Here is a 21,842-nt window from a genome sequence, read left to right on the forward strand (position 1 = left end):
CTAGTACTTCTCCTGTTCCCCAGGTGAATCACCGAACATTCAAAGTATGGACCCTGCCTGTGGTCAACCGGCCGACAAATGGCACAGCGGTGACGCTGGCACCCAGCACCCTCACACACACCCCCGCACTCTGCAGATGCTGTCCTCTCTCCTCACCCTCCCTCCATGGGTCCCTGGGCCCCTTCCCTGGGACGGACTCACCCTGGGCAGGTCACAGAGCCCCAGGTGCAGGGAATGGTGTAGCCAGTGGCTGTAGTCGGTCTCCACTTCTCCCCGGAAGCTCTGGGTGGCGCAGGAGGCAGTGAAGATGTGCTCTAGCACGACGCCCGCATGGATCTGGTCTGGCTGGGACGGCCAGTGCCTCTGGAATGACAGGGCCCGGTGAGGCAGGGGCTCATCCCAGTAGAGGAGGGAAAGGCCCCGGCCGGCTGCAGACGGGAGACCCTGACAAGAAGGGAGCAGGTGCCCTGAGTCCCGCTATGATGGCCCCGGTCAGCCACAGCAGCCATGTATACTCTGGGCAGGAGGGCTGCTGGAGGCACCAAGGGAGCTGGGCCTAGGGGTGCCAGACGCGGGTGCGAGACCCCAGAAGGAGCACGGTGGGCTTCCAGGGCCGGGTGTCCCCATTTCTCCACGGCCTGGTGTCTGCCCCGAGGGCTCACCTCATGCTGGGTGCCTTGCTTTCCTCACCTCCCAGAGCTGTCACTATACCCCAGTCAGGGAAGGACTACTGCACCCACTTTCCAGCTGGGAACACCAAGGCTCCCTGTGGAGACATGGGTACTCATGGTCCCACAGCACAGCTGGCCCTGGCACCCAGGACCACATGGCTTCAGAGCCAGGCACTTTCTATAGCAGATGGGGCCGCCCTGTGGGTACCTGCCTGGGACCCGGCTTTCTAGGCCTCACCTCATAGGTCAGGTTCTGCTGCACCCCGGCGTCGGTCCCAGGACAGGTTGAGCTGCTCGCTGAACACGGCCGTGGTCTGTGTCAAGGCCCCACAGGCCCTGAGGGTGCCCAGGCCCCAGGTGGCCCGGAACTGACAAGAGGATGGAGTATGTGACTCAGGGCCAGCACAGGGGCCCAGAGTCAGGGAAAGGCCCGCGCTCGACGTGGCAGTCCCACCAAGGCCTACCTGCCCCGGGGAGGCAGCCAGGCAGCCGTCCCAGATGGTATCGTACCCCGAGGACCTGTCAGCCCAGGTGAGGTGCAAGGTCACGGGCTGCCCTCTGTCCAAGGCCAGCTGCACCTGCATCAGATGGAGGCCGGTGAGGGGGGTGGGAAGGGGAAGAGGATGTTCTGTGTGTGTGTGCTGCAGGGGCGGGGGGCGGGGAGAGGGAGGGTGGCCCCCTGCCCACCACTCTAGGGGAAGAAGCAGGGAACTAGAGACAAAGTCCTGCCCCCCCCCCCCATCCTGCCCCGGCTGCAAGAGCTCAGAGCCACGCTCAGACGAGGAAGCTGCAAGTATTTCAATGGAAGACACCTCATTGCCAACACCCAGACTTGCCCTTTCCAGAAGGAAATCGGAGCCCCCTGACTCAGGGCCTCTGGGGCTGCTCTGGACTCAGTGTGCGCCCCGCTCCCCTAATCTTCCCACTGAAGCCCTCGTCCCCCTGTGATGGCAGGAGGAAGCGGGGCTGACGGGAGGTCGTGAGGCGGGTCTCATGGTGGAACCAGCGCTCCTGTAACCACAGACTCCAGAGAGCTCTCTCCCTGGCACGTGAGGACACGGAAGGCTGCAAGCCAGCAAGAGAGGTCTCACCGGGACCTGACCAAGCTGGCCCCTTGATCGTGGACTTCTAGCCTCTGAAAGTGGGAGACGTAAATTTTTGTTTTAAGAGACAGGCACTATCTAGCCTGCAGTGTTTTGTTATGGCAGCAGAGGCCGCCCAAGGCAGGGGTCCTCAGCTGCTATCTCCCGGCACCTGTCCTATCACTTACTCTGTTCCAGCCCAATTGCCTCTGGCCCTTTCCGAAGCACCCCAGCCTGTTCCCACCTCAGGACCTTTGCACTTGCTATCCCCCCTCTATACCCAAAATGCTATTCCTCCAGTTTGCCACAAGACGGCTCCCTCTCACTTGTGAGTCCTCAGCTGACAAACCACTTCCTCCAGGAGGCCCTCACTGACCACCCCATCTAATTAGTCTCTATCTCAGCCTCCTCTCTGCTTTCTTCAGAGTGCTTATCACAACTCTTAATTTTTCCTCATTCATTTGTTTGAATTTTAGACAGGGTCTTCGGCCTGGAACACGCTGTCTACTGTCTACACACACTGGTCTACTGTTTTCCGTTTCACAGCTAAAACAACTGAGGCTCAGAGAGGGTCCATGAGCTGCCCAAGGCCACCCAGCTGGTTGAGGAGTCGAGCTGCCCTGCCCATAGCCCCCTGCAGTTTCTGACTAAACAAGCAAGCATATAAATGATGAGTCAGACACGCTTGTAAGCTCTTTAAATGCAGCACTGTAGGTCTCACACACTACCTGGCATGTAGTAGGTGTTTAATAAAGTACTGATAAAGGAATGAATGACCAAAGGACCTCTCAGGGTCCCAAATTTCAGGAATCTGTGATTCTGGAGGAGTCCTTCACACCGGTAGACAGGCAGAACCTTCTCCCCCTGCCCACCCCCCCCCCCAGCTCAGCCATGCAGCTCGCCAACCCCCAAGACCACATGACAGGCACCTCGGATGCTCCCCACTCACCTGCCAGCTCTCCTTGCCACCCCTTCTCTCAGCAAGGCCGCTGGCCTCCATGCACGACCAGGAGAGGTTGAAGGGCTGAGCCAGGGCCAGGCGGGCGGCCAGCTTGTCCCTCCCCAACTGCAGAGAGGAGGAGACCACCACCTGGGGAGGGGGACAGGCTGAGCCCGAGGCCTCGCCCACAAGGGCGTCCCCCTCCCCACCCTGTACAGACAACCTTCTCCAAGGTCAAAGGGCATGAGAGCGGCTGGCTCTGAGCACAAAACTCCCAGGACTGCGGGGGGGGTGGGGGGGGTGCCCTTGGAGAGATTCAGCCCGTTTTGCAGAGGACAAAGTTGAGGCCCGGGGAGGAGCAGGCAGGGACAGTGAGGACAGAGATGGGGCAGAGGACGGAGGACACGGGCCAAGGGCATCAAGGAGTTAGAATCGCAGCCCTGACTTCCACTAGCTCCGTGACTCCGGACAAGTCACTATACCTCCTTGAGGTTCAGTGTCACCATTGGAACGTGGGGCTGCCGTGCCCAGCACATGATAAGCCTTCCCTGTGCATTCACCACTGGTTTCCCTGTTGTCGCTCAGGTGTGGCTGGAACCCAGGTTCCACTCCCCACCCCGTGCCTTTCCCATGGTCTCTTGGGGCCTGGAACCAGCTGGGTTGGCCCGAGTAAGGCTCCTTGGGCAGGCCTGGGCCCCGAGGGTCCTGCTCAGCCTACAGGCCTGGTAGAGTTCCCGGGGGTCTCCTTCCAACCCAGATACCCACCTGGTCCTTGCCATCCCAGCCCACGGCCAGGTGGTCCCGGCGTCCACGTCGTGAATGCTCGGAGGACAGGCTGAGACTGCAGTGTCGCGGCAGGGAGAGGGGCAGCTGGTGCGTGAGCTCCACTGGGTGGGGGCACAGGGAGGGGCGGAGAGGGCCCAGGGGGATCTCAGCAGACACAGCGACCACCTCGGGCAAGGTGGCCACTTGGGGGCCACGTGCTCAGGTAATCCACACAAAATTCAGAAGCTACACCTTCACTGGGTCACCCACCACTCAACGCACCCGCCCCCCACGCCCCCTGTCCCTGTGAGAGCCCCAAATCTCCCCTCCCCGCTTTGCAGGGAGACTCAGCACCTCCTGCATCAAGAGGTGGAGCCCTCGAACCTGGGCCTTGAGACTTATTAATAGGAGTTGGGGAAGGGGATGCTGCCACATCCCAGCCCAAGCTTCGAGAGGCCTCAGCTCCCACTCGCTCCCTGGGAACCTGCCCAGGCACCACAAGAGGGAACCCAGGCTGGCCTGCTGGACGGTGACCGCACATAGGCAGCACCTGGGTCTCCCAGCCGAGGCGGTCCTCGATCTGCCGGGAGCCAGCCCCCCGAGAGAGTTGGAGAGCCCAGCCCAGGTCAGCAGCAGCCTGTGCCCAACCTGATGCTTTCTGGTAGAAACCAGTGAGTTTGGGGATGGTTGTCACTCACCAAAGGCTGCCTGGGCCACCTGCCACCCAACATTCCTCACACTCAGGGGTGACCTGTGCCCCTTTTGAATGCCCCGCACCCACCCGGCCCACGGTCAGCTGGCCTCTACTCACATTCTGTTCTAGGGTGAGACATGGAGGCATCTCCATAGCTGAGACCTCACACTGGGCAGTCTCCCTGCCCTAGACTTTCTTCCTTCACACCCTAGGCTAAGTCTAGCTGCCCGGACCTCTTGCAACACTTGACCCCATCTTGTGAGGCCACCGGTTGGCCCTGTCTTCTCAGACCCATGAGCAAGAGTCACCTGAGACTCCACGGGAGACAGTGGCCCTCTGAACTCTCTGGAAGGGTGCCAGCTGTTCCTACACAGGCTCCTGGGAGCTGTGCCCGGAGACAGTGCCACTAGGTGCTTCTTAAGGAGCCACCAGGTCATTAGTCTAGAGAACGCCGACCACGTTCATGGGCCCCGCACTCAGAGCCCTAACCCTCCTTCTTCCCACACTCTGACCCCCTGACTCCCATGCTCTATACCCACAGAGCAGGGTCCTCAGGCTGCCCAGCCCAACCACACACCCCCTGCACGCACCCACACACCCTCTGCACGCGCGCACACACACACACACACACACACACGCACACTGCCTCAGCTTATTGAGGATCTATGCATTTCTTCTGCCCTGCAGGGCACACGTGTGGCAACTGTGACCCTGGGGAAATTCCATCAGACCACCCAGCAGGTGGTGGCCCCGGGACCGGGGTCTGCATTGTGTCGCAGGCCTGCAGGTCAGGCTCTGCTCTGTGTAAACTGACAGCCTGTGTGACCTCACAGTCCCTTCCAGGGGGCTGTTTGCTGGAGGACCTCGGGGGATGCAGGTGCCGTCACTGGGGCTTCTGTGGGACAGCACTTACCTCCCCTGCCAACTCTCAGCCTCAGCTCTGAACCCCCTGGGAATGCTCGGGGCTGCCCCACCTTCCACACGTCCTGTCTTATCACACTCAGGGGAACCGTAACTCCGGGCTCGGGGCTGGGACCCTGCGTGGCTGGGGTCCCTGGGGCCGCCCGCCTGTCTGCACCGCTCGCTCCCCCTTCAGTGCACTTGGGCCACTCTGGCCTCGCTGCTGTTGCTCTAGCACTCCAGTCTTATTCCCACCTCAGGGCCTTTGCACATGCTTTTCCTTTTCCTCTCGATGCCCCTCCTCAGATCTTCACCACAGCCAGCTCCTTCTCATCATTCAGGGCTCAGCTTGGACATTACCTCGTCACACAGGCCTTCCTAGGCCGCCCCACCCACAGGAACCCCACACCCCCTAATCAAACCCTTCCCGCTCTCACACTCTGATAGGCTTTTCCTCACATTCGCATCCCTGCACACTGCCTCTCTCCCTGCGGGCAAGGACCTGGGCCATCTTATTTCCAGGCGGATCCCCCAGTGCCTGGAACAGCATCTGGGTCGAGCAAGCATTCGAAGATGGTTCGTGGAGTGAGAGAACCGGCCACCCCCGTCAGCGGCCTCTCAGACACTCACCCTGGAGGCTGAGGTTCCCTGGGGGCCTGGGGAAGGACCCAGAGAGGCTCCCGTGGAGGGTCACCACCTGGTCATCCCACAGAAGTGTCTGGTGCAGGGTGCGGGTCCCACGGGCTCTCTCGTACGAGGTCTGCAGGACCAGCTCCCCAGGAAGGGTGCTGAACTGGAAGAGAAAGACAGCACCGGGTCACTGGACAACCTGGTCCGCGTTGCTGCTTGGGGTAGAAAAGAAGCACTTTCGGAAGAAGAAAGACAAGGAACACTCACGGGGCATGAACAGTACACGGGGCTGCCAGAGACATCAGGAAGCGAGAAAGCCAAAGGCTCCCGGGGGATGGGCAGACAACGCGGTGGAGGAGTGGAACACGACACAAGACGCCGCATGGCCCCGTAAAAAGGACACCACCTCTCAGCTCCCCTTCCAAGCTGTGTGGCCCAGGGTCAGTCCCCTAACTTCTCTGAGCTTCAGTTTCCCCGTCTATGAGACGGGATGAGAGTCCCAAGGCCAACCTCTGCCAGCCCGGGGCTGACCTGCGGGCACTGCCACGTGGGAGCTGCTGTGGTTTGCAGCAAGGGTTCCTCAAACACTCAGTGAGCAGGCATCATGTTCCAGACCCAGTGCTGAGCATCGGGGGAGGAAGTTAATTGCCCCACCCTGATGCAAGACCCCCGTTACTCCCTGCCCTGCGGAGGACAGCCGCTTCCTCCCTGCTGTCTCTGCTGCCCCCTGTAGGTCCCTCCCCACGCAGCAGCCAGAAGGGTCTGAAATCATCGCTTGGACCACATCCTCAAAGGCTTCCAATTTCACAGAGAACTAAATCCAAACTCCTCCCTGAGGCTTGCCAGGAGCCTACACGGTCGGACCCCTACGACCTCCTACCACATCGATACTCCCCCACTCTGCTCCAGCCCGGTGGCCACTCCTCAAACATCCCAACTCATTCCTGCCCCCAGGACCTTTGTATGTGCTCTTCCCTCTGCCTGGAAGGCCTTTCCACCAGCTTTTCAGACGGCCAACACTTGCTGGTCATCTGGGGCTAGCTCAAATGTCAGCTTCTTTGTGAGGGTTTCCTGGCCCCCTAAAGAGCTCCCCCGCTATCACCCCATTTTTCTTTTCTCTATAGTATGTATCACCATCTGGAGTATTTTCTTACTTATTAATGCAATTTTGGGGGGGTCAATCGCCCCACCGGATGGACACGGGATGAGAGGAAGGATCCACCAATCCTATTCCAGGCGATGTCCTCTGCTTCTAGGACCTGCCTGTCCTGGACCCTAGTAGGGGCTCAATAAATAACATGCAAGGGAAGGAGGCAGGGAGGAAGGGACAGACACAGAGACCAGCTGCCGATCCATTCTAGCGAGTCTCGCCTACTTCACAGCCCGTGACAATTCCTCTTTTCTCGAAGGGCCGCCCCAAGAGCCTCCCCAGCCGGCCCCGGCTGCCCTCCATGCACCTGGGGGAAGGTCTGTTCCAGCCTGATGATGTTGGTGACACTGGCCTTCGCAGTCACCACCCTGGTGCCCACGTGGAAATGATGCTCTTCTACCGCCACGAAAATCGCGCTCTCGGCCTCATGCTCGGAATACTGTAGCTGGGTCAGAGAAGCAGGGGAGAGATTTCCTCATTAGTTTCCTTTATTTTTTTTTTTTAATTTTTTTTAATATGTATTTTTGAGAGACAGACCATGAGTGGGAAAGGGGCAGGGAGAGAGGGAGACCCAGAAGCCAAAGCAGGCTCCAGGCTCCGAGCTGTCCGCACAGAGCCTAACGCAGGACCTGAACCCACCAACTGTGAGAACGTGACCTGAGCCAAAGCTGGACGCCAAACCACTGAGCCACCCAGGTGCCTGCCCCATTGGTTTCTGATGGAACGTTCAGGTGGATCCCGGCTCCAGGCTGTAGGGTTGGGCCCAAGACACCTGCAGCTTCCTGGGCTGGACGAAGTCTGAGGAGATGAGGGTCCTGAGCCCCAGCCGAGGCTACCAGGTGTGCCCATGACAACCACCTCTCCAAGCCCTTCGAGCTGTAACACGCACTTGAAGGCAGCTACTATCCCGGGGCCATCGGGCAAGAATTGTGGTTGCATTAGTGTTGTGGACAGCAGGGGGCAGTCTAGCGCAGGGAACTAGGCACAGGCAGGGACAGCAGATGCCCATTCTGGCTCCACGGCTGTCACATGGGGTGGATGACCCCTGGCTAGTTCCTTAACCACTCGAGTCTCTGCTTTCTAGCCAGAGATAATAACCGGGATGATGAGACTTTTTATTAATGTGCTGCAAAAAGCGTATGAAATAATGTGCCATCTTCCAGACTGGCTACACCACAGAATCACTTAGGGCATTAGCCACAGATAGAGATTCTGGGTTCCTACCTGCCACTTGTAAAAACAGAACCTCTGGGAACAGGGTGGAAAGACTGGTATTTTAAAATGTATTTTCTTTGAGAGAGACACAGAGAGAGAGCAAGAGAGAGAAAGCCTGCTTGCAAGCAGGGGTGGAGGGCAGACAGAGAGAGAGAATCCTAAGCAGGCTCCACATTCAGTGCAGAGCCCGATGTGGGGCCTGATGCCATGACCCCAGGATCATGACCTGAGCTGAAACGAAGAGTTGGATGCTCAAATGACTGAGCTACCCAGGTGCCCCCAAACTGGTATTTTTGAAGAGCTCTGCGGATTAGCAGTACCCTGTCAAAACATTCAACCCAGATCTCATCTTGAACAAAGAATCTGACAAATCCCGACGGAGAAGTTTTGCAAAATAACTGCCTGGAAACTTCACAACTGTCAGTGCAAGGCTTTTCCTGCTTAGGGGAAAGTGTATCAACCTCTGCAACTTACTTTGAAATGTGTCAAAAACTCAGCTGGATGGGGAGCTATCTGATAAAGCAAGAGGAGTGAACCAGGAGTAAGGGAATCTAGGCACTGGGTATGTGGATGTTCACTACAAAATTGCTTTCATTTTCCAGTGTCTGGAAAGGTTAATAGTAAAAATATTGGCGGGGGGAATAGGTACTGGGCAGGAGAAAAATTTCTAGATCAGGTGTCCACTTTGGGCCAAATTTGGCTCACCACTTGATTGTGTAAATAAAGTTTTATTGTAACACAGCCACACCCATTTATTTACATATTGTCCATGGCTGCTTTTTTGTTACAGTGACAGCACTGAGCATTGCAACAGAGACCATATTGGGTTTAAAGGCGAAAATATTTACTATCTGGCTCCTAAGGTCTGCAGACCTCTGTTCCAGATTAAGAAATCAAAAAGAACAACTAAGCACCCCTGGTGATCCTGCAGAAGGTCCTAGATTTAAAAGAAACTAAAAACAAACAAATTTTTTAAAAACCCAGCTTGAAAGAACATTACTGGAGTAACTAGGAAATTTTATTACAGACTACATATTAAATCATAATATTACTACATCATGTTAAATTTCCTGAGTTTTGTACTTACACTGTGTTATACAAGAAAATAGACTTTTAATAGGAAACACTCACTGAAGTATTTAGAAGTAAAGAGGTATGATGTGTCCAGAAACATGTCTGTAGCATCTCTTAATTGCACAGAAGAAAATGTATGCATGTGTGTGAATATACAAATATATATAACACGTAAGTATAAACAGAAAGTTTTGGCAGGATATTAACAACTGGGGAATGTTCACTGTCCCACAGTAACTTTTCTATAGATTGGAAAGTATACAAAACAAAGACTGGGGTCGGGGGAACAAGAGGTTCCCTGATGGATCGTACAGCTGCAACGAAGCTTGGGGAGCACTGACATCATGTGAGCGCACCAGGACGGGGCCTGGCACACGGTAGGGGCTCTGCAAACAGAGGCGGCTGAGCCCCGGGTAGGGAGGGCACTTAACAAAACTGGGTGGCTGGCAGGATGGCGAAGTGACCAGTCAGCAAATGTAACAACCGGTCACTCATTCCATCAGTCAACATCTTTCCCGGAGCACCTACTGTGTGCTGGGCCCTGGGCCGGGTATGCCCTCCAGAAGCTTCTGATTTGGGGAAGACTTGCTGACAGGGAAACAGGTAATGGTAACGGTAACGGAGGGAGGGGGGCACGCCAGCCTGGGCCTGCTGTCTACCCCCAGGACCCTCAAATGCCACGCACAGGCCAGATGCGTGACCAGGGGCTGTCCTGGGGGTCCCGGGTGAAAAGGGGATTCACGGTCAAGGGCGGGAAGAGACACAGAGAGCCTGGGCCGTGGGAACAAGACAGGGCACCCGGGTGGCACTGCTGCCTCAGCTCTAAGGCCTGGGCCACTCGACCCAGCTGCCGGGAGCCTGCCAGGCCGGTGAGGTGGTGCCGGTGTCAGGCCTCCGGCAGGCGGGCCTCCCCCGCTCCCCAGGGTCTCGTGGGCTCAGTGGGGGGCTGCAGGCCCGGCCCAGGAATGTGAGCCTGGGGGTGTCTGGGAAAGCTGGAGCCAGGGGTTTCTGAGGGCAGCCCACAGGGGCCTGCCGTGGGCCTGCGGACACATGTGGACAGGTTACGGTCCCCGGCAGGGCCCCCTCCCACCTCGGCAGGGCATCTGGAAGCAGTCAGGGCTCAGGAGCGGCTGGGCACAGTTACCTTGGCTGAGGCTGTGCGGGGACAGCAGCCCAGAAGGCCAGGGAGGCGGTGCCGGCCGGAGAGCTGCAGCTCTTTGCTGGAAGGAAGGACAGAGTGTGCCTGAGGCTGGGCACGAGGGCGCCCACGGCTGGTCAGGGCAGGCCAACCTCCCCAGCAGAGAGCAGGAGATCCAGGAACCTGGCCGGGGGCCGGTGGGGGGGCGTTCGCACTCCCCAGGCCCAAGGGCCGCGTGGTGCCGGGTCAGGTGACACGCGTTTCCATCCCCGCCCGGCCTGTGTCGGGTGCTGGCCGGGGAAAGTTCCTCAATTACCCTCTGTGAGCCTCAGTTTCCCCCTCAGCATAACGAGCTATAGCGGTGCCGGGCTGAGTGTCTTCGGCGGGCCCATCAATAGGCCCTCTCGGGTTTGGCCAGTGGAAGCCTCAGCAGGGTCTAGATGGCAGCATTTCAAACGTGGGCTCGCTCCTGGCAGCCGAGTGCACACGGCACGCTTTTCCCTGGCCCCTCCAGGCCAAGGTGCTCATGGCGGCCCAGTGCTGTGAGCTCCAGGCTGCTGCCCCTGCCTGGTGGCTCCGCCACACCGTGGTGTCACTCGTGGCTGTGGGCTGACGTGTGCATGTAGCAGCATCTCTGGCCACTGCCCACTAGAAGCCAGTAGCTCCCCAGCTACAACAACCAGAAATTTCCCCAGACGTGGCCCCATGACCCTGGGTGGGCACAGTCACCCTTCAGCAACCTGGTACGGGGGCTGGAGCCTGGTGGCCCCCCGACTTCATACATGCGTGAGGCCACCGGGCACCGGGCCAGCCACCCGGCAGGTCCCCAGACTGAAGAGCTCTAACAATGACTAATTTGAATTTGAGGCCTAGGATGCATTTAGTTTGTGGGACCAGGAACTCCTCATCTGTGTCCTGCCCCCCAAAGGCCAAGGCTATTTTATGAGCTGTGTGGCCTTGGGCAGGTTGCTATGCTTCTCTGAGCCTTTCTTTCCACATCTGTGCAGTGGGGCTGTGGGGAGGGTTCAAGGAGGTGCTGGGGGTTAGAGGTCAGCACGCGGTAGGGGCCCAGCTGATCTCTCCCCCTCACCCATCCCTCTCTGCTCGGTGGGGGAGGGGGGCGGGCAGAGTGGCAGGGAGCCCCTCACCTGAGCACCTGGCTCTGGCCACGCACGTCAAGGACCAGGCTGGCTTGAGAATCACAGGTCAGCTGCAGGGAAGAGTGCATCTGTCCCTCTGCCCAGAGCTTCTGGAACACGAGCTGAGGAAGCAGCAGGCTGTGAGGTATGGGGGGGTACGGGGGGCCCGAGGACCCTCCCAAGCCAGGCCCCACTCTGCAGCCCACAGTGCACCCCACCAGGCCTGCATCTCCGGATGCCAGCAGAAAATGAGCCCCACCACGTCTCCCCACCACGGGGCCCGAGACCAAGAAAAGGGGGTTTAGATGAAGTCAGAGGGAGCAGGAACCAGGTTCCCTCAGTTGGGGGGGTCCAGTGACAAAGACCCCCTGCATGAGGGGTGACAGGGCCTCTGGGAACAGCCTCTCCTCGGGGCAGAGTGGAGTGGGGGCGGGGACGTGCTGCTAATCGAAAACAAGACGCTTCTGGAATGTGCCAGTGACTCGCCGGGCAGCCAGAGGGCCCAGCCGGGAAAGGCAACTCTGTGCCAAGGGGCAGTGGCCGGAGCCTGACCCCATTCACGGGGCCACAGCAGGTTCTTCTTCCCAGATGTGGGAGGGCAGCATGGCAAGGGGCCCAGCTGCCAGCCAGAGCCCCTTTGGCTGCCCGCTTGCCACATGACCTTGGGCAGGTGGCATACCCTCTCACGTGTGACCCGGAGACAGTGATGACGGCGACTCACCATCACAGCGGCAGCCAAAGCTTCTAAACCACCTGCTCCACCAGGTGTAACTGATGCGAACTCTCCCCGTGCTCCCCAACCCCGTGCTATCAGCACAAGTATCACCCCCATTTCATGAGACTGAGGGCACAGAGAGGCTAAGGAACCTGCCCCGGGCCACACAGCCCGCAGGCATCAGAGCTGGGATCTGACTCCCAGAGCCGAGATTCCTAAGGACTCTGCCGCCCGCCTCTCACGGGGTGTTAGGAGGAGGAAAGGAGTCACGGCACAGAAAACCCCGGCGCTGAACACCCCGGTGCTCCACAGACCAAAGCTGGGCTTTCACTTGAACGCAAGACCGGAAGGGGCAAAAAAGCACGCAGGGCGGGGAGCTGGAACTCGGGCCGCAGGAGGCCTGTCCACACGCCCCAGGGCTGCAAACACAAAGACGGCTGAGCAGACACGGGTTCTAGCGGTCAGTGTCACCAACAGCCTTCACCGACTGGAAAGTGCCAGAGAGATACAGAGAGAGAGAGCACGGTCGGTCGTGCACACAGCGGGCCTGGCGCAGGCTGGGAACCGGATGGAGTGGGTAGACCTGGGGGGAGGACCGGCCCAGCCACGTCTCACCTGGCTGGCAAAGGGCAGGCCCAGCCCCCGGAGAGCAGGTACCGCGTGGCTGGCATTCACCATCAGCTCCAGAGTGCCGTCCATCGGCCAGGCCACCAACGCTGCCACGTCCACGCTGACCCCACCATCCCCTCCGTGGAGGGCCACGCTGGCCTCGGTCTGGGTCTCTAAGGGCAGAGAAGGGCACAGGCTGCTAAGGGCTCAGTTTGCCTCCTTTCTCAGGGGGCATGAACCCCAGGCAAGGCTTCTTGCTTTGAGCCACCGGGACATCAAGAGGCGGCCCCCACCTGCCCCCGGGGATCTCGGCCTGGCTTCTCCTCCTCCTGGGCTGGCTGCCAAACCGACACTTCGCACTGTCCCCGCCAACCCTTCATGCTCCCCGCCTAGGGAGGGTCAGCCCCTCGAGGGCAGGGCCTTTACTTTTCCCCGGGCCCATCCCCAGCACTTAGCACCCCTGGACACACCCCAGGGGTCCAGGGCTTGCCAAGGGAACAGAAGAATACTTCCCTCCAGGTTTATCAAACATCCAATCACTATCAAATGATTCCAACCTGCAGCCTGCCTGGCCCAGACTGGAGGGGCCCCGCTCTTTCCACCCATCCAGGAACCTCTCATGGTGCCCAGCTGGACCATGCCTCATCTTAGCAAGCAGGGGGAAAAAAACCCTCTGGACAAGGAGAATCCAGAAGCTTTCTTCTTCTCCTTTTTGGACTTAGACTCCTCCTGCTCCATCAGAAAATACTTACCCAGGGTAAGTGCATGAGGCCTAGTCTACATCAGAGGCCAGCTTCCTGGGCCATGCACCCCACAGCCCCAGCCTGTGACCCCTGGCCCAGGCCATCGCCAGCCTTGTGGGCCCATCAGCGCAGGTGGCGCTTTTGGCAGATGTGGACAAGGTGGCCCTAAGCCTCGGTTTCCTCGTCAATTAAGTGGGCACAGCCTGCCCACCTTGAGTGACGATGCCAAGATTCGTGGAGGTAACACACCTGAAAACACCCGGGGGGCACACAGACCTCAGGAAGCGTTCCTGTCCTCACCTGATGCGGTGTTTAACCACATGCACCTGCTGTGTAGGGGGCCCGAAGAGGAGGGGACACACATCTGAAGGGGCCCCCATCTCCATGCCCGGGCATGTTTCAGACCCTCAGGGACACCAAGAATGTTAATACCAGGCAGAAAATACCCCCTAAGGCGTTGGGACAGTTAAACATGGACAGCAGTGCACAGGTGAGAAGTTTCCGCGGCTACAGGCGGCCACACCAGGTTTCTCAAGGGCCAGGAACCGGTCATCCTGGAACGACTGTCCCGTCATTTACCCGCCACGACCCCAGTAAACCCTTCCTCAGAGCAGTCTGTGAGGTCAGTCCCTCTCTGTCTGTTCCAGGTTCCCACTCAGCCCATAGCGGGCTGAGAGCCAAGGACAGAAAAGAAGATGGCCCAAATGACAGGGGAGCCACCAAGTGTCCCGTTCTCTGCAATCTACATAGTGGTCAGACGGTGGCTCTGGAGTCACACTGCCCAGATTCAAGTCCTGATCTCAATGTTCAACAGCTGTGTGGCCTGGGACACGTGACTCAACCTGAGTTTCCATCCTTCTCTGCAGAATGGGGGCAGTGACTAATCTCTACCTCATATGTTCATGACTTCATTCAACAGATGTTTAATTGAACACCCACTCCACTCCACTCTGCAGAACAGGTAAAAATCATCCCTGGGTCCTTGTGGAGTACACATCCTAGCGTGGGTGGGCAGAAGACAGGCAATGAGAAATGAAGGTGTTTAGTAAGTATGTTATATGGTATGTTAGAGCTACCAAGCCAGGAAAAGGATGGAATGAGCTAGAGAGAGGTGGGGGTACAAATAAACAGGGTGGGTGGGGAAGGACTCATGGAGGAGATGACTTATGAAAAATATCTGAAGGAGGTGAGGGACTGAGTCAAGCACATATGCAGGGGAAGAGCCTTCGAGGCAGAGGAACAGCCTGTGCAAAGGTCCTGAGGCAGGAGCAAGCCCGACGTGTCTGAAGAATAGCGAGGAGTAAAGTAAGTAGGGGCCAGAAGTCGTGGTCAGTGAGATGAGTGTGCGGATCCTGAGGGCTCAGAGGCCCCACTGTGGGCTTCAACTCTCCCTGGTGTGACTGGATGGCTGAGCAGACCCGGCGAGCTCCTGTGTGTAGACAGCTTGCCTGGTGTGTATGCAGTAAGCCTCGATCAACACTGGCTCTTATTACGGTTACCTTCCCTTCCCCCCTCCATTAGAAGTTAAACCGTTTCCCCCTAAAAATTAAGTTGAAGTCGCAGCCACTAGTGCCAATGAGCGTGACCTTATTTGGAAACAAGGTCTCTGCAGAGGTCATCGTGCTGGCATGAGGTCGTGCTGGAGTAGGGGGGAGCCCGAATCCAGCATCTGGTGTCCCCAAGAAAAGAGGCACAGACAGATGGGAGGGATGTGGCCACAAGAGGGGAACGGCTGGGTGGAGAGGCAAGGAAGGACTGTCCCCAGAGAGCCTTGGGCAGGAGGGTGGCCCTGCTGACACCTGAGCTCTGACCTCTGACCTCCAGGACCGTCAGTGAACAAGCATCTGTGGTTTCGGGCCATGCAGTTTGTGGTGCTTTGCCTTGGGAGGTCTGGGAAAGGAGCGCATGCTCGCAGGGAATCGGGCAAGGATGTCCCGGTTGGTTCTGGAGCTCAGGACCACTCTGGGCCCGAGGGGGTCTCAGCGCACCCGAGACTGGCGGGCAGGCTCCGGGCCGGGGGAAGCCGGCTCTTGGGTCCCGGGGCAGGACCCTGGGCGCCTTACCGAGCGTCTGCAGCCTGGCGCTAAGGCGGGCCTTGCGCGGGAGTCCGGCCCGCAGCAGGGTCACGCTGTTGTGTTCGCTCCAGCCAGCGAGTTCCAGGTGCCCAGCACGGCGACAGCAGCTCACGGAGTAGCTCAGTGAGGTGGACCCCGCCAAGATGCGTCCGGAATGCTCGAAGCTGGAGCCGCGGCCAGGAACCTCCACAGCGGCCTGGAATGACACGGAGGAGAGGCTGCCTCACCCTGTGCCGGGAAGGCAGCCCGGCCCAGCTCCCCCTGGATCCGGGAAACCCACAGCGCCGGGCTGGGAGGAACAGAGGCCCCCCTGCAGGAGCAGGTTTAAGGAGGAGCAGGGTTGCAGGTGCTGTTTTGCCGGGTGGGGCTTGCTGGCTGAAGAGTATCTATTAAGAGGAGGGGCTCTTAGAACTGCGATGGCTCAGGTAGGCCACATGGGCACAGAGCTCCCGCCCTGCCTAAAACCTTCCAAAGGTACATGTGCTTTGTAAACTTTTTACTGTGGTAAAATACACGTAATACTTACCATTTGAAGTCTACTTTTTAAACGCTTATTTATTTGAGAGAGAGCATGAGTAGGGAAGGGGCAGAGAGAGAGATTGACAGAGACAGAGAAAATCCCAAGCAGGTTCTGCACCATCAGCATGGAGCCTGACGTGGGACTCGATCTCACGAACTGCGAGATCATGACCTGAGCCGAAATCAAGAGTCAGAGGCTTAACTGGCTGAGCCACCCGGGCGCCCCGATCCCCTGTGATCTCTTAAGCAAGAGAAGCGCCTTGTGTTCTAACAAGGTGACCTCTGGGGGGCTCCTGGAGAGGGCCGGCCACCAGGAAGACTGAGCCTTGGTTAGAAGCTGGAACCTTCAGCCCCGGCCCCCCATCCTTGAGGAGGGGTGGAGGAGCTGGGGATTGAGTTAATGACCCAACATGCCTACGTGATGAAGCCTCCATGAAAACCCAACTGTGGGGCTCGGGGGGGTGGGGGAACACATCCACGTGCAGGGAAAGCGAGCCAGCAAATTGTGCAGGGAAAGCGAGCCAGCAAATTGTGCAGGGAAACCCCACCCATCTGGCTACACACGTTCTGTGCACCAGAGGGAAAACAAGAGCACCTTCTGGGCAGAGGGTGAGGGTGGGGGGGTGACGTCGACCAGGGTGGGTCTATGTGGGGAGGGTGGGGGAGGTGATGTTGACCACGGCGGTCTATGCAGGGAGGGTGGGGGGGGGGGTGACGTCAACCCGCGTGGGTCTACGCCCGGCGGGGGGGGGGGGGTTGACATCGATCAGAGCAGGTCTACGTGGGGAGGGAAAGGGGGGTGACGTGGACCCACGTGGTCTACGCGGGGAGGTGACGTCGACCAGGGCGGGTCTACGCAGCCAGGGTGGGGGTGACATCGACCAGAGCAGGTCTGTGCAGGGAAGGCTGGAGAAAGGACATGTGCACAAAGACCCAGGGAAGCCAGAGGCGGGCAGGGGGCACGGAAGGGAAGGAGGACCTGCCAGTTTGAGTACAGGGCGCGGACAGCATGGCCTGAAGAAAGTCCGCGAGGGCAGCCATAGCGGGTGAGCCCAGAGAGGGGACAGGCCAGATCCTGGCACGAAGCTTTCTGGCGCCAGGCTGGTGACTGACTTAGAAGGGCTCTAGGTGGAGACCACGGGGGCCATGGTGGGAGCAGGGAGCCCAGCTAGGTGGCTAGAACCCAGGTGTGACCTGAGGGGGCCTGGAGCAGGTGACAAAGCTGGAGGTGGGGAGAAGGGGTCGGGCTCTCGGTATACTGGGGGGGATACGCCGGCAGTTCCCGTGAGAGGTGCGTCTGGTATGTGAGTGGCAGGGGATGAAGGATGACACCAAGGGTCTGGCCGCCGCCGGTCAAGGGACAAGGGGCCGCTGGCCGAGAGGGGCAAACGGGAGGGGCGGGCGGTGCCCGCCCGGCCGCCAAGTGGAGCTACACACACAGGTGAATCCAGAGGAGGGAGAGAGACTCAGAGACAGCACTGACGTGAGACACCGGGCCAGCCCCCCTGGGCAGTGCAAGCGGACACGGGTAACAAGGGGGTTAAGGACAAGCGCTGGGTCCCAGGGAGACTTTGGAAAACGAGAATGGGTAATGGTCCCAGGGCTGCGGCTGGGCTAGGGAAGAGGGGGCTATCCCCACTTCCCAGATGAGAAGACCGAGACTCAGAGGGAAGTCTGAGTCTATTCCACACCCCTGCCCTCCACCACACGTCCAAGGACATTTGCTGAATGAAGGAGGGCACACGGCCGTGGGTTTCCACGAGCACCGAGGCTTACCCGCAGGCCCAGCGTGTCCTCAACCCACAGCGTCCGCAGCATGGGGACGTCGTGCTGGAGGGTGTACTCCAGGGAGATGCGCTCTGGCTGCCGAGTGAACGTCAGCTCCTCGGACACCTGTCGGCATGGACGGCTGTGAGCTGGGCCACCGCGCCGGGCTGTCCCCACCCCCCCCCCCCCCCTTCCAGCCGCCAGCTCTCGGAGGCCCCGCCAGCAGAGCCCCACACCTGTCTGCCGTCCACTCCGACCTTCAGGGTGCCTCTGTAGCGGGGCCCCTGCCTCTCGGTGGCCAGCTGCAGCAGGACGTGGGCTGGGAGACCCGAGGGGCGGGGCTGGGGCAGGTCGTGCGTGAGCGAAACCTCCACCTCCCGCTGGTTCTGCAGCAGAGCAAGGGAAAGAGACTCGCCGCCCGGGAGGTGGACAGACTCTCTCACGGGTGGGGGGGGAACAAACCACTCCAACGTTACACCAAGCCTCTTCTGTCCCCCTCCCTGGTGGCCGGGGCACCGTAGAAAAAGTTGGAGGGATTTACACCAAAAGCAGTCTGTACATCTGGGATGCCTGACATAAAGTAAGTGGCAAGGAAAAAAAAAATCCCGGGGCGAGGGGTGGACCCGGGAGAGGAACCTGAGAGAGAAAGGGCTAACGCGAGGCACAGGGAAGGACGCGCAGGATGTTTGGGAAGGACACGCCTTGCAGGCTGGGATGCAGCAGAAAGAAAAAACATCAGGGGCCCGAAGGAAAACTCCCGAGACATCCAGAATGGTGCTCACTGGAGGACCGGCGAGGGAGCTGCTCACATGGGTGAGCGCACACAACGTGCCCGGGCTGAGGACAGCACGGACTTTTGAGTTGAGGAGCGGTTAGCGGCTCTGCCCGGGAGCTCTGGGAAGGCCAGCCGGTTCGCACGGCAACCCAACAGGTGATTTTACCGGCACACAGCCCGCGGTCTGCCAATTCCACCCCGTGCGTGCTCACCAAAACACAAGCACGAGCGTGCGTGAAGCAGCACTGCCCGTAAGAGGCCAAAATTGGACACTCGCGTCCGTAAGGACGGAAAGCAGGGTCTTGAAAGGACACTTGCACATCCACATTCACGGTAGCAGATGCACATCAGCCAAAGGGTGGGACCAAACCGAGGGTCAGCTGACGGATGAAGGACAGACAAAACGTGGTCTATCCACACCATGGGGTAATTACTTAGCCTTAGAAAGGAAGGGAATTCTGTTTTTCTTTTTTAAGCTTATTTATTTTGAGAGAGAGAGAAAGCAAGCAAGCAGGGGGGAGAGAGAGAGAGAGAGAGAGAGAGAGAGAGAGAGAGAGAGAGAGAATTCCACGCAGGCTCCGCATTGAGAGTGCAGAGCTTGACGTGGGGCTCAATCTCAAGAAGTGTAAGATCGTGACCTGAGCCGAGATCAGGAGTCGGACGCTTATCGGACTGAGCCACCCAGGCACCCAACAGAGGAAGGGCATTCTGTCACCTGCAATAACATGGATGAACCCTGAGAACATGATGCTCAGTGAAAAGAGCCGGTCACAAAGAGACGTACTGTATGATTCCACCTAGACAAGGTAGGTGGGGTCCTCAGAGACAGAAAGTATGTTGCCAGGGGCTGGCAGGGGAGTCCGTGTGTAATAGAGACAGGTTGGCAACAGTGTGAGTGTTTTGAAAATCACTGAAATGTGTACTTAAAAATGGTTGAGAAGATAAATTTAAAAAAAATTTTTTAATGTTTATTCACTTATCTTTGAGAGTGTGTGAGCGTGGGGAAGGGACAGAGAGAAACACAGAACCTGAAACAGGCTCCAGGCTCTGAGCTGTCGGCATAGAGCCCAACGTGGGGCTCGAACCCACAAACTGTGAGCTCATGACTTAAGCTGAAGTCAGATGCCCAAGTCACTGAGCCACCCAAGTGCCCCAAGATGGTACAATTTATGTAAATGTTACCACAATAAAAAAAAAATTTAAGACAAAATAAAAATAAGGACATGATTGATGGATACGATGGTCAGTCAAAAGAGGACACCACCCAAAAGCTAACCAGTAGGACGGACGGATGAATCGTGATGTGTGCGCAGCAGGGAATACTATCGAGCAGTGAAAAAGGAAAAAATCATCGAGTGCAGCATGGGCAAATCCCACAAGCTTAACGTTGAACCAAAGGGGGCGGATGTGAAGAGGAACATGTGTGTGCTTCCGCAGATGTGACATTCAAGAACTCATGTTTGTGGGGACTCTTGGTGGCGGGTAAGAGGAATGGGGCCAGAGGCGGCTTCTGGGCTCTGCTCACATTCTGTGCTTCGAGGTAGGTGGTGGTTGGTTTGTGAAAACTTCACCAAGCTGAGCATTTTCATCTCTGGGCTTTCCTACAGTACTTAGGTTGTACTTCAAGAAAACTTGTGAAAAATTTATTTATTAAGTTAATTTGAGAGAGAGAGGAAGTGAGAGAGTGTGCGAGCAGGGGAGGGGCAGAGAGAGAGAGAGAGAGAGAGAGAGAGAGAGAGAGAGAGAGAGAATCCCAAGCAGGCTCTACACTATCAGCACAGAGCCCGACGCGGGGCTTGAACTCATGAACCGTGAGATCACGACCTGAACCACAAGAGTCAAGCCACTTCACTGACTGAGCCACCCGAGTGCCCCAAAAGTCTTTTTTAAAGCAAACAAGCAAGAGAAAAGTGGGGGGCCACGAGGCCAGGGGAACTGAAGGCTTTCCTCCAATTATGGGTCCTGATGCTCTCATCCCCTGGGGCCTCTTTGGAGCTAGGAGGGTGGCCGGTGCTTCTCCTCGGGCCCCAGGACCCCTTCCCAGGCCGCCCCAGGCACCCGCTATCCCCGTGCCCTCACCTCGGCAGTCTTGAAGATGAGCAGCGCCCGCAAAGTGCTGTTGTCCACTGCGACCAGCGCCTGGGCATCTGCAGCCACAGAGCTCACTTCGACGTAGCCGGAGCTGTTGACTCGGCCCAGGACCCCCAGGGCCTGGAGGGGTTTAAAGAGACACAGAAGCAGGGCTCTTCACCAAGACACGGCTCAAAGCAGGCATCGGGAGTCCTAATGCCTCTCCCACGAACCGGCTGCAAAATGGGGTGGGAACTCCTTCCTAGGAGAGGGTTTGTGACTTTGATCAAGTTCTCAAAGGTCCTATGGCTGCAGACACGTCTCACAGGTCCCAGGTCTGTAGCTCTCGGCCATCTGATGAACTTCTCTCTCGGGCCTCCCTCCTCCCCAAACCACCAGGGATCCTATCTTTTTAAAGCAGCCAACGGAACCAAGTCTTACAAGTCAACCTGCCCAAGAGTCTGGCAACCACAGGAGCTGGAGAACTGACTTTTCAGCAGCTCTCCCCCTCTTCCCCTTGCCATCCTCCCACGTGGACCCAAACATCTGCTCCTGACAGAGGAACCTTCCAGAAAACTGGCTGCAAGCAGGAACACAGAGTGTTTCTGGGCTCCTCACCCTAGCGCATGGCAGAAAAAGACACCGCCATTCCCCGGGCCTGCACTGTGCCCCGGGCAGGGCTGGGCAGCCAATGTCTGCTGTTTTATCTGATCCTGAGAGCAGGGGTCTTTAACCCCATTTTGATAAAACTGAGGCTCAGAGAGGAGCCATGATTTGCTCAAGGCCACCCAGAGACAAGGGCACAGAGCCACGATTCAGTCTGGTGCTTCCTGACATCAAAGGTGGCCTCCCCAGCATGGGCCTTGACACGCCCTGGCCAGACAGGCATTGGGCCCTGTCAACCCCTCCCTCCTCTTGGGAAGGTCTTCCTCCCAGGCCCCTGGGACCCCTTCCCCTTGGGTTTCTCCTCCCCGCTGGCTTGTTTGCGGCACCCGTGGCTGCTTCTTATGCTACGGCTCCTTCTACACCCTCCCCACGGCCACCTGAGTCAGTCTTGTGGCCTTCAGTGGGACCACCGAGAGCCAGGGACCTCCAGTCCAGACCAGAGCCAACCTCCTGACTCCAAGAACTGTGCCCAATATCTTCACTTGGGTGTCCAACAACTCCATCA

The 21,842-nt window shown here is 58.2% G+C and overlaps 1 protein-coding gene across 1 annotated transcript in view; it reads right to left on the bottom strand.

Moving 5' to 3' along the window:
• Positions 1 to 21,842, bottom strand: part of LOC109278326 (uncharacterized) — a 131,096-nt gene that overhangs the window by 17,237 nt on the left and 92,017 nt on the right. Inside the window, 15 exon segments of the mRNA XM_053894285.1 lie at positions 202 to 363; positions 910 to 933; positions 935 to 1,039; positions 1,136 to 1,249; positions 2,703 to 2,843; positions 3,459 to 3,580; positions 5,683 to 5,845; positions 7,140 to 7,277; positions 10,266 to 10,341; positions 11,408 to 11,520; positions 12,729 to 12,895; positions 15,529 to 15,736; positions 17,836 to 17,952; positions 18,063 to 18,212; positions 20,681 to 20,812. Coding sequence (XP_053750260.1) covers positions 202 to 363; positions 910 to 933; positions 935 to 1,039; positions 1,136 to 1,249; positions 2,703 to 2,843; positions 3,459 to 3,580; positions 5,683 to 5,845; positions 7,140 to 7,277; positions 10,266 to 10,341; positions 11,408 to 11,520; positions 12,729 to 12,895; positions 15,529 to 15,736; positions 17,836 to 17,952; positions 18,063 to 18,212; positions 20,681 to 20,812 — 1,932 coding nt within the window.

The sequence above is a fragment of the Panthera pardus genome, unplaced genomic scaffold (assembly GCF_024362965.1).
Source record: "Panthera pardus isolate Hobbes unplaced genomic scaffold, ASM2436296v1 HiC_scaffold_5, whole genome shotgun sequence".
NCBI lineage: Eukaryota > Metazoa > Chordata > Mammalia > Carnivora > Felidae > Panthera > Panthera pardus.